General features: G+C 33.9%; 2 protein-coding genes across 4 annotated transcripts; both read left to right on the forward strand.

Annotated features, from left to right (window-relative positions):
• Window positions 1-2,702: 2,702 nt before the first annotated feature.
• On the forward strand, window positions 2,703-11,517 carry LOC123917214 (receptor-like protein EIX2). 3 transcript variants are annotated; one of them, XM_045968886.1, is made up of 3 exons: window positions 2,725-5,511; window positions 10,973-11,137; window positions 11,249-11,517. In XM_045968886.1, the coding sequence occupies exons 1-3, from the start codon at window positions 3,183-3,185 to the stop codon at window positions 11,266-11,268; spliced, it is 2,514 nt and encodes an 837-aa protein (XP_045824842.1). In that variant the 5' UTR covers window positions 2,725-3,182; the 3' UTR covers window positions 11,269-11,517. The 3 variants fall into 3 exon arrangements, with proteins under 3 accessions (XP_045824844.1, XP_045824842.1, XP_045824843.1); XM_045968887.1 differs by lacking the exons at window positions 10,973-11,137; window positions 11,249-11,517 and adding an exon at window positions 5,828-6,130 and having other exon boundaries at window positions 2,985-4,017; window positions 4,090-5,676; XM_045968888.1 differs by lacking the exons at window positions 10,973-11,137; window positions 11,249-11,517 and adding an exon at window positions 5,828-6,130 and having other exon boundaries at window positions 2,703-5,676.
• Window positions 8,775-10,880, forward strand: LOC123917217 (receptor-like protein EIX2). The gene has a single exon (XM_045968890.1). The coding sequence runs from the start codon at window positions 8,793-8,795 to the stop codon at window positions 10,833-10,835; it is 2,043 nt and encodes a 680-aa protein (XP_045824846.1). The 5' UTR covers window positions 8,775-8,792; the 3' UTR covers window positions 10,836-10,880.
• Window positions 11,518-12,250: the final 733 nt, after the last annotated feature.

A 12,250-nucleotide genomic window follows, 5' to 3' on the forward strand; every position in this document is an offset into this window, starting at 1 on the left:
TGCAGAAAATATATATACAGAAGGCAACCACGCCGCGCGCCAGATCTATCACGCCGCGCGTGGTTGCAATTCCATCAACTACGCCGCGCGTGGTAACAGAATCACGCGGCGCGTGATCAAGTCAGAGAACAATCTTCTTCTTCAATCAAGGCTTCACGCCGCGCGTGGTCAAAGCTAGAGGGCAATCCAGTTCCTGAACAAAGCTTCACGCCGCGCGTGGTCAGGTATCACGCCGCGCGTGGTCAGAGTAAAAATCTTGGCTCCCTGTGAGCTCCATCACGCGGCGCGTGATGGACTACGCCCCCAGCGTAGTGAAAATCATTCATTTCCTGCAGTTTTTCCTGTTTTCTTGCAAAACAAGTAATCAAGCTAATGGTTAGATTTCTCTTATATTTATTGCTAAAAACCTACTAAAATGCATCTAATGTTGCTAAAATAGGCATGGATTAGAGAGTGTGACGATTTGTCATCAGCAGTCTGCTATCTACTTAAGTAGAAGACATTATAATTTTTTTTGGTAGGGTGTCTTTGGGGGTATCCGCTACCTAAGTAGCGTATAAGGATATTTTGGTAAATTTGTACGGTGCACAAGAAAATGGGTAGGGTGGCAAAAGAAATTTTCAATAGCTAATAAGGCATTTTGGACCAAGAAAATCACAAGATGTGGGCCGACAACTAGCAATGAGCCCAATCATACTTATGATATTCCAAAGGATTCTCCTATTTTTTTAAACTAATTTCCCACACTAGATCCCCTTAACATGAGCAGACACTTGAAACTTGGTAAATGATGAGCTAGATTAAGAAACAGAATGTAATGGACAAGATGAATTAGTCCGATGGTGAAGACTTGAGATTTTAGAGTGTTTTTCTCAAGGTTTTATGTTCAAATTCTTTGAGTTCCACTTTTTATATTGGACCAGTCCATATAAAGCGAATCTTTGACTTTAAATGGATCCCTTGCTAGTGGACAGTGAAATTGGTGACCCTTTAATCATTCTGTCCTTAGGCCACCGTATACCAAATCTTTAAAAAAATGTTGCTAAATGTAGTTCAATGATTAACCTTGTCGTAAGGGATCACATTATTTGTACTAGTCCAAAACTCTCTTGATTTGACCCTCTGAGCCTAAAATGAGAAATAGTAACATTATTATATAGTGTGTGATTTACTATCAAAGAGGACTTTCTCATGTTACCTTTAAAAGTGACTCTAAAGTTGTTGATGCTATTGCTTCTAGGAGTGTCGGTATTTCCGAGTTTAGTATGTTAATTTTTCATATTAAGTTGTTATTATTATTATTCCCCAACTTTGAGGTGACGTTTAGTAAGCGTCAAGCAAATATGGGTGCTTACACTATAGTGAGGGCGGCCTATTCTAATGCTAGTCGCTGTCTATTTGAGTCGATTCCTCGTTGTATTGAAACATTTTTGATAAATGAAATGAATTAAGTTTGGTATTGTAAAAAAAAAAAAAGCATCATGCCATACTATTTTTAGGTTTGGAGATTTGAATTGCTGGGTGTGAACTTACTAATGCTAACTTTGTTTAGCTTATTGATTAATGTATATAAATTTCATTTTGATCCGTTGTCTTCCTTTTGAAAGTTATAGTGGAGTTGTTTGTAATAACTAAAATTCATTTAGCTCTGTCATTTTTTCATTTGAAAAGTGTCATTTTGTCAAGTGCAATGTTTTTTTTTGTTAACTATCTGGTTTTGAGGGGAAGGTAAGTAAAGTTGAATCAATGATAATTTTAGTCATTGAGTTCTCTCGAATGATTTATCTTTAACTGAATCTAATTAATCACTTAAGTCCAACCACTTAATCAATCCTATACTTCTACTCGTTTTAACCCTGTCCAAGACCCTTCTTTCTATCCAAGCCCGTCTCTCCCCTAAGCGCGGATTTAGGGCCCCCTCCCTTACTGAATGAATCCCTCACCTCACTTAATCAATCCTATACTTCTACTAGAATTTCTTTGGTTGTCATTGTTGATTCCACAATTTTATATAACACAACAACTAGCATAGATTGAAAATAGAGTGAAAAAAAAAAACCACGATATCGCATATATCTTGAGTAACACTTCTCAGCAATTTCATTGAGAGGTTGCATCAGTCTTGGCAAATGTTGTTTCAACATCAACCCTTGGATGTTGTGACTTCTAACCCTTGGATGTTTGTTATTGAAGTCTTCCAAGTCTTCTTGTTTGGATGTTTCTGGTTTTTTTCTTGCTTCTTTTATACGCCAACAAGTCACTAACTAAGCAATCACACTTCAAGACAAAAATTTTAAAACATGATGAGGTTCAAAGAAATTCCATAAATCTAATTAAGTCTTCATTTGCTTTTACAAAGTCTTTTTGCTTGGAGTTATTTCTTTTTTCAAATAATTAACAAAGGCAACCATACAATATAGTCACAACAGTCATACATCCAAAATGACACTTCGACAACCTGCTAGTTGGTCGCGGGATTTATGCAGCCGATTTTCAGTTAAAAGCTGTTATTTGACGCCACAAAACCTGCTATCGGACCTTGATTTTGATGCAGATTTTGTTGCGGCTGTTCACGTGCACCAACAAAGTTGTGTTTTCTATTTTAAGGACATTGAGACTGTCAGACAATTTGAATGGTTACCACAATTTATATGTTCTTATAGATATAAGAAGATTTATATATGTTAAAATAACACTTTTAAAACTCTTCTTATATTAAAAATATTAAAAACAAAAGTTTGAAGTTGTGTCAAAATAATACAACTCTTGTTATTTCAAAACTTGTATAAACCAAGCTGATATGGTTAAACTATTGTCCACATACTTTCTTATCACAGAATACAAAATTCCAAATGTAAAGCAAACATTTTACCAATAATAATAATAAATTACAAATAATTAGGTACCAAGTTTAAAACATGTGGTTCATAGAAATTATATAATTCTAAGTCTTCATTTTTTTTCAAAGTCTTTCGAACAATCAGTTCTCTGCTTTTGTCCAATTTTGAAACTTCCACAAACCAAGCTGTGAAGCTGATATGGTTAAACTATTGTCCACATACTTTCTTATCACGTAATTCAAACTTCCAAGTTTTCCAATTTATATAACCACACTAGAATCTCCTAAAAAATTATACTCCCATTTCAATTCGATCGTATTTCTTTGATCCAAACAATCACTCATGATGACCATTATCACTACACAAATTCCACTTCTTTTGCTTCTACTTTTATCTTTAACCACATTTCACAAATGCATGTCAATCAATGATCACAAATTGGTTCGATGCAATGAGAAAGATAAAGAGACATTATCAATCTTCAGAAAGGGAATCAATGATAGTTTTGGTCTGCTATCAACATGGTCAACCGAAAAAGATTGTTGTGCATGGAAAGGAGTCTCCTGTGACAACATAACCAACAGAGTTACAAAACTTGATCTCAAATTATCACCTTACTTTGATCCATTTAGAACTTCGACAGGTGAAATCAATATGTGTATTCTAGAACTTGAGTTTCTCAGTTACTTGGATTTGAGTGATAATGATTTTGATGTGATAAGTTTTACAACCATTCAACACAACATCACACATGCATCTAACCTTTTCTACCTTGACTTATCCGACAATGATCTTCAGATGGATAATCTTGATTGGCTTTCTCCACATTCTTCATTGAAATATCTCTACCTTAGTGGAATTGATCTTCATAAGGTAACCAATTGGCTTCAAGCTGTTAATACACTTCCTTCACTATTAGAGTTACAGTTGAGTTATTGCAACCTCAATAACTTCATCATCAACCCATCTATTGAATATTTGAATTTGTCTTCACTTCTAACTCTTGATCTTTCTGTCAACAACATCACCTCTCAGTTACCAAATTGGTTTTTTAATCTCACCAAAGATCTCACCTATCTTAACCTTAGGGACAGCAATATACATGGTGAGATACCTTCAAGCTTGCTAAACCTTCAAAATCTGAGATACCTTGAACTCTCTTATAACCAACTACAAGGTTCACTTCCAGATGGAATAAGCCAACTACCAAATATTCAACACCTTGATCTCTCTTATAACAAACTACAAGGATCACTTCCAGATGGAATAAGCCAACTACCAAATATTCAACACCTTGATCTTAACAGTAACATGTTAAGTGGTTCCAATATTCCTTCTACTTTGGAAAACCTCTCATCCTTAAATTACTTGTCCATTGGTGGTAATAATTTCTCAGGTGAAATTTCAGAAAATACTTTTTCCAAACTCTCTAATTTAGATTGGCTAGATTTGGCAAGTTCTAATTTTGTATTCCAATTTAATTTGGATTGGGTTCCTCCTTTTCAACTCAGTGATCTTTTATTGAGTAATACAAATCAAGGTCCAAACTTTCCATCTTGGATATATACACAGAAGTCACTGCAATCTCTCGACTTATCGAGCTCGGGAATTTCATTGGTAGACACAAACAAGTTTTCGAGCCTTATAGAAAGAATCCCCTATCTTTTTTTGTCAAACAATTCCTTGACTGGGGACATATCAAACCTAACACTAAAGGGAGATATGTTATATTTGAATCGCAATAATTTTACAGGAGGACTCCCAAACATATCACCGAATGCCGGTGGTTATGCCCGTGATGTTGATTTTTCTTACAACTCTTTCTCAGGATCAATTCCACATAGTTGGAAGAACTCGAAATATTTAACAACCATTAACTTGTGGAACAATAAGCTATCTGGTGCAGTTCTGGAGCACGTCTCTGATTGGACACAATTGGGGTTCTTGAACTTGGGAGAAAATGAATTTTCAGGAACCATACGTTTCAAGATGTCACAATACTTATCAGTATTAATATTGAGAGCTAACCAATTTGAAGGGACTATTCCAACACAATTATTCAATCAATCTTCTTTGTTTCATTTAGACCTTGCACATAACAAACTCTCAGGATCTATGCCAAAGTGCATCTATAACTTGACTGAAATGGTTACTTTAACTAGGGAGGACTCATTTGTATATGGTACACTTGAGTTGTTTACAAAAGGTCAAGAATATTATATGGAATATGCTGACAGTATTAGGAAAACTATTGACCTTTCAGCTAATAACTTGTCTGGAGAAGTGCCATCAGAATTATTTCACCTCGTTCAAGCTCAAACGTTAAACTTATCTCACAATAATTTGATTGGTAAAATACCAAAGACGATTGGAGGCATGAAAAATTTAGAATCTCTCGATCTCTCCAATAATAAGCTTTCTGGTGAAATTCCTCAGAGCATGGCTCTCTTAACCTTTTTAGAGGTTTTGAATTTATCTTGCAACAATTTTGATGGAAAAATCCCAATAGGAACTCAACTTCAAGGTTTTAATGTATCAAGCTACATTGGAAACCCAAACCTATGCGGAGCTCCTCTTAATAATTGCACTACGGAAGAAGAAAATCCTAAAAATGCAACTCCGTCTACAGATAATGACTCTATACGAGAATCATTGTATCTAGGCATGGGAGTTGGATTTGCAGCAGGTTTCTGGGGAATTTGTGGTTCTTTGTTTCTTATTAGGAAGTGGAGGCATGCATGCTTTCGGTTTGTTGATGGAGTGGGTGACAAGCTCTATGTAACTTTGATGGTAAAGTTAAATAGTTTTCGCAGAAATTGAGCTCCTGCTAGTGAAGGTTAGTGAAACCTACTTCACAATTTTATTTATCATAATTCATTTATGACTTGTTTCATAATTTATTTATTAATTGTTTCATTGATCAAAATATAGAGTATTTCGTTTTATTTTGTTATTCTATGCATAACTTTTGCTACTTGTTTTATCAGGTGATTCATCATGTGGCTGATTGATCCTGCAAATCATGGTTATGATTTTTCAAAAAGAGCCAAATTGTGATACCACTGTTGCTGAATTTATCTTTCACTTTTTGTAATGTATTTGTTCATTTTGTCAATTGTAATGTTTTGTTCATTCAAAAACTATTGCTCATGTTATGTATCTGTCATCTTATTGGATATTGAAAATAATTTTTCAACAAAACTTAGCTGCCTCAAACTCTACATTGTGTAAAAAACCAATATTGTCATATCTTAAATAAACTGGATTCGAATTTGGCGGGCCGTTCCATATAGACTAAGCTATTTTGACAGCTATAACTCTCCGTACCTGGTACCGGTGGTACATGGTAATATGTTCAGGTAGTTATTGCATTTCAAGATGACTCTAGCGATTAACATTTGACATTTCAAATGAAACTTCAGTCTAACACATTCATATAAGAGAAAATATAGTAGTACTTGAAATTAAAAAACTCCAATAGCATTCTGATGACTACATATGAAACCAGTTCAAATCTTTACAGATATGTATATTCAGATTTTGACTACATATGAAACAAAACACCTATGAAGTAGTAGTTAGCACTTAGCAGTACTAGACCATATGTAAGGTGCCTAGGAACAATATACAAAACAGCCGATCATTCTCAAGCATCTCATCCAAAATGCCATTGGAATTCTCCAACAAAATCACTTGAGCACGATCCATCCGGTTGACGTAGACATATATTCATATATTCAAGTTGCTGGATGCAAATAGTTCCTAGATGGTAACAGAAAAAAATATTTACACAAGCACTTGAAAGTTACATGAATATATTGACCAATTGAAAGTGATACTGAGAATGCATACATAACATAGCAAAACCAAGCTGTACTCAAAACCATGTAAAATTATAATTTAAGCAAATGATGATTATTATGTCAGAAATTGAGTGAAATTTAATTACCTGATCATTATTTTCTTAGGCTTGTGCATCCTTTTCTCAGAATGCTTAGCAAGTTCTTCAGCCTTTCCTTGTAGCAACTTTGTCACTAGTAAACTTTTCCCATTTCTTCTCATGAAAAGCCTGAATAAATTTTCATCCTTCAAATTTCAAAAAATAATTCTACTCATATTTATTATATTACAAACTACGAACATGAAGAATTGAAATATAGAGAGAAAAGTGTAATAACCTTATAAAAAGGGACGACGTGTGAATGAGAGAGCATATTGATGAAAGCATACCCCATATTACAGTTATTCTGTAAGCATAAACAGACATTAGGAAACAGAAATACCAAATGAAAACCTAATCAATTTGTCAATATCAATTTGGTAATGAGGGATGTATATGCCGCCACTTCTGTGATTTAAATTCCCTAATCCAACTGGACGAATCACGAGAAAAGGACTGTGATGAAGACCAGTGTATGTGTTTGGCAAACCCTTCCAATGAAGTTGTCCTAACTGAATTGGATGTCTTAGACAAGATGAAGAAGATCGTGGTCATGGATTCTCCTCGTTTTCATTTACCACAGAACAACGTGGTGGCTGCTTTTCATGTTCATTCTTTTTGCAGTGATATGGCTGCTTTTCATTTTGCATTCTTTTATTCATCCCACCAGAAGAAAGCAGTGATATGGCTGCTTCTCATGTTCATTCTTTTTGCTTACAGATGTAGTTTTGTTATCCATGCTAATCTTCTCCAAGCTACATGGATTTGATTCTAAACTGTTCCCATTCTGTTGCTTATATAAGACTGCAAAACAAACTAACAGAAATACTAATAGAAAAAACCAATCTAACTGACTAAACAGAAATAACTAACAGCCTAAAACCTTATCCTTTGGTTAAGTATTTATTTATGCTCAGACAAATCTTATACTCATGACATTTAGTTATGATAATTAATTACTTTAGTAGAAAGCTTAATTATGTTCTTGATAACTTACTTGGTCATAATTACTGTTTAAGGATCTTGACTTCTCAAATAAAATTCCATCTGTCTATAAAATTTAATCCATTCAAAGGAACTCCCTATTCTGTATTATGAAGAATTATTCCTCATTCAAGTAGAGGATGTTCTCAAGGAAGAACGAGTGGTCGTACAATCCAATAGAATATGAATAATATTCTATGCAGATTAGTTGTGGTTAGTTGGTCTCCAGATCTATGCAGCCAATTTTCAGTTAAAAACTGTTATTTGATGCCGCACAACCTGCTATAGGAAATATATTTTGATGCGGATTTTGTTGCGGCTGTTCAGCATGTTTGGAACACTTCAATTCTGTCAAAATTAGCACGTTCGGATGGAAAACAGAGTGAGTTTGTAATGTTACAATGGTAATGGAAAAGTTCTGCTATTTGATGATTGAAAATTAATTTGGAACAAAACCAAAAATAAACTCTCAAATGTCAGGTTTATATAATTATATTTCATTTTAATTTGTCCGTAAATATCTGTGATATATCATCACATACGTAGTTACTTTACTTAATTTTATTCTAAACATGTGTCACATTTCATTTTAATTTTAAATTGAATTAACCATTCAAAAACATATTTTTTAAAATTTGTGTCAAAATAACACATTTCTTCCTATATTGAAACTTGTACAAACCAAGCTGACATACTTTCTTATCACAGAATACAAAAATTCCAAATGTAAACCAAACATTTTCCCATTAATAATAAATTACAAATAATTTGGCACCAACTTTAAAACATTAGGTTCAAAGAAATTCTATAATTCTAAGTCTTCATTTATTTTTCAAAGTCTTCTAACAATCAGTTTTCTGCTTTTGTACAATTATTATGAAACTTCTAATGTCCACATACTTTCTTATCACTTACTGTAATTCAAACTTCCAATTCTTCCAATTTATATAATCATACAAACATCTCATAACAAATCATACTCCCATTTCAATTGCATCTTATTCTTTGATCCAAACAATCAATCATTCATGACCATTCTTACTTCACAAATGTCACTTCTTTTGCTTCTACTTTTATCGGTAACCACATTCCACAAAATCATGTCTAGCAATGAACACAGATTGGTTCAATGCAATGAGAAAGATCAAGAGGCGTTGTTAAACTTCAAAAAGGGAATCAATGATAGTATTGGTCAACTATCAACATGGTTAACTGAAAAAGATTGTTGTGCTTGGGAAGGAGTCCACTGCGACAACATCACTGGCAGAGTTACAGAACTTCATATTAGTCAATTGCAAGGTGAGATGAACTTGTCTATCCTCGAACTTGAGTTTCTTACTTACTTGGATTTGAGTGAGAATGAATTTGATGTGATAAATATTTCAGCCACTCAACACAACTTCACACATACATCTAACCTTTTCTACCTTGACTTATTCTCCCCCTTTGGTACTCTTCAGATGGAAAATCTTGATTGGCTTTCTCCACTTTCTTCATTGAAATATCTCAACCTTAGTGGAATTGATCTTCATAAGGAAACCAATTGGTTTCGAGCAGTGAATACACTTTCTTCACTATTAGAGTTACACTTGAGTCATTGTAACCTCAACAACTTAATGTTCAACCCATCTATTGAGTATTTGAATTTGTCTTCACTTGTAACTCTTGATCTTTCTGAAAACAACTTCACCTCTCAGTCACCAAATTCGTTTTTTAATCTCACCAAAGATCTCACCTATCTTGATCTTCATTGGAGCAATATACATGGTGAGATACCATCGAGCTTGCTAAACCTTAAAAAATTGAGATTCCTTGATCTCTCTTCAAACCAACTACAAGGATCAATTCCAGATGGAATAGGCCAACTACCAAATATTCAACACCTTGATCTCTCTGTTAACCAACTAAAAGGATCCATTCCTTCAACTGCAGGAAACCTCTCATCGTTACATTACTTAGATATTGGTCTTAATAATTTCTCTGGTGAAATTTCAGAAAAAACTTTTTCCAAACTCTCTAATTTAAATTACATAGACTTAACAGGTTCTAATTTTATTGTATTCCAATTTGATTTGGATTGGGTTCCTCCTTTTCAACTCCATGACCTTAAATTGAGAAATACAAATCCAGGTCCAAATTTTCCATCTTGGATATATACACAGAAGTCATTGCAATTGCTCGACTTATCGAGCTCGGGAATTTCATTGGTAGTTACAAAAAAGTTTTCAATCCTTATAGAAAGAATCCCCTTACTTTTTTTGTCAAACAATTCGATGACTGGAGACATATCAAACCTAACACTAAAGTGTGAAACTTTATATTTGGATCACAATAATTTCACAGGTGGACTCCCAAACATACCGCCAAATGCCATTCAAGTTGATTTGTCTTACAACTCCTTCTCAGGATCAATACCACATAGTTGGAAGGATTTGAAAGATTTATATCATATTAACTTGTGGAGTAATAAGCTATCTGGTGAAGCTCTAGTGCACCTCTCTTATTGGACAAAACTGCAGATCTTGAACTTGGGAGAAAATGAATTTTCTGGAACCATACCAATCAATATGTCACCATACTTAGAGGTGATCATATTGAGAGCTAACCAATTCGAAGGGAATATTCCACAACAGATATTCAACCTCTCTAATTTGTTTCATTTGGACCTCGCAAATAACAAGCTTTCAGGATCTATACAGAATTCTGTCTACAACTTGACTCAAATGGTTGATCATTCTATAACAGATTTTATTACTTTTAGTTCAGTTGAGTTGTTTACAAAAGGACAAGAATATTATATGAGTATAATTCACAAATGTAGAAAAACTATTGACCTTTCAGCTAATAACTTGTCTGGAGAAGTGCCATTGGAATTGTTTCAGCTTGTTCAACTTCAAACGTTAAACTTATCTCACAATAGCTTGATTGGAACAATACCAAATACAATTGGAGGCATGAAATATTTAGAATCTCTCGATCTCTCCAATAATAAGCTTTTTGGGTTATTTAAATTTATCTTGCAACAATTTTCATGGAAAAATCCCAATAGGAACTCAACTTCAAAGTTTTAATGTATCAAGCTACATTGGAAACCCAAACCTATGCGGATCTCCTCTCAATAATTGTACCATAGAAGAAGAAAATCACAAGTCTAGAGGGCATGAAGATGATGACTCTATAAGAGAATCATTGTATCTAGGCATGGGAGTTGGATTTGCAGCAGGTTTCTGGGGAATTTGTGGTTCTTTGTTTCTTATTAGGAAATGGAGGCATGCATACTTTAGGTTTGTTGATGGAGTGGGTGACAAGCTCTATGTAACTTTGATGGTAAAGTTAAATAGCTTTCGCAGAAATCGAGCTCCTGCTAACGAAGGTTAGTGAAACCTACTTCACAGTTTTGATGATCAGCCTAGAGTATTTAGCTTTACTTTTTTATTCTATGCATAACTTATATATCCACTTTATTTGCTACATATTTTATCAGGTGATTCATCAAGTGGCTGATCGATCCTGCAAATCATGGTTATAATTTTTTAAAAAGAGCCAAATTGTGATAACACTGTTGTTGCTGAATTCATCTTTATTCTTTCACTTGATGTAAGGTTTTTGTTCATTTTGTCAATTGTAATGTTTTTGTTCATTCAAAAACTATTGTTCATGTTATGTATCTGTCTTGTTTTTATTGGTTATTGGATATAATTTTCAACAAAACTTAGCTGCTTCAAACACTACATTGTGTAAAAACCAACATTGTCATATCTAAAATAAACTGAATTCGAACTCTACGTACCTGGTATCGTGGTACACGGTAGTTGTTCGATACTCTAGTTTTTCTCATTTGTTCGTTGCAAATGAAATTTGTGGCTTTCTCATATATTAATATAATCAGGTAGTTATCTTCCTATAAGAGAAAATATAGTAGTACAGTACTTGAAAAGAAAATGTATACCTTTCATCACAGCATTCTGATGATATAAAGAGAAACCAATTCCAATCTTTACAGATATGTACATTAACATTTTACATGAAACAAACAGTTAAGATGTTAGCTGTCCTATACCATATGTAACTAACGGCCAATCATGCTTCTCATCGAAATCGCGAATGGAACTCTCCAACAAATCACTTTAGCATGATTCATCGGTTTGACGTAGACATATATTCAAGTTGTTGGATGGAAATAGTTCTTAGATGGTAACAGAGATAAATATTTACACAAGCACATGAAAGATATATGTCAGAAATTGAATGAAATTTTAAGGCTTAATTACACTTTTAGTCCCTTATCTTTATTTTAGGTTTCAAGTTGGTTCCTTATCTTTTAAAAGTTTCAAGTTGGTCCTTATCTTTTCTGCATGTTTCATGTTGGTCCCTCCCGTCAAATTTTTCACTTTTTCCGTTAAATTTGGACATGTGTCATCTTTCCAAGTGTGGTTTCCGTTTTCCACGTGTCCAAATTTAACGGAAAAAGTGAAAAAATTGACGG

The sequence above is a fragment of the Trifolium pratense genome, linkage group LG3, assembly GCF_020283565.1.
Source record: "Trifolium pratense cultivar HEN17-A07 linkage group LG3, ARS_RC_1.1, whole genome shotgun sequence".
Taxonomy (NCBI): Eukaryota; Viridiplantae; Streptophyta; class Magnoliopsida; order Fabales; family Fabaceae; genus Trifolium; species Trifolium pratense.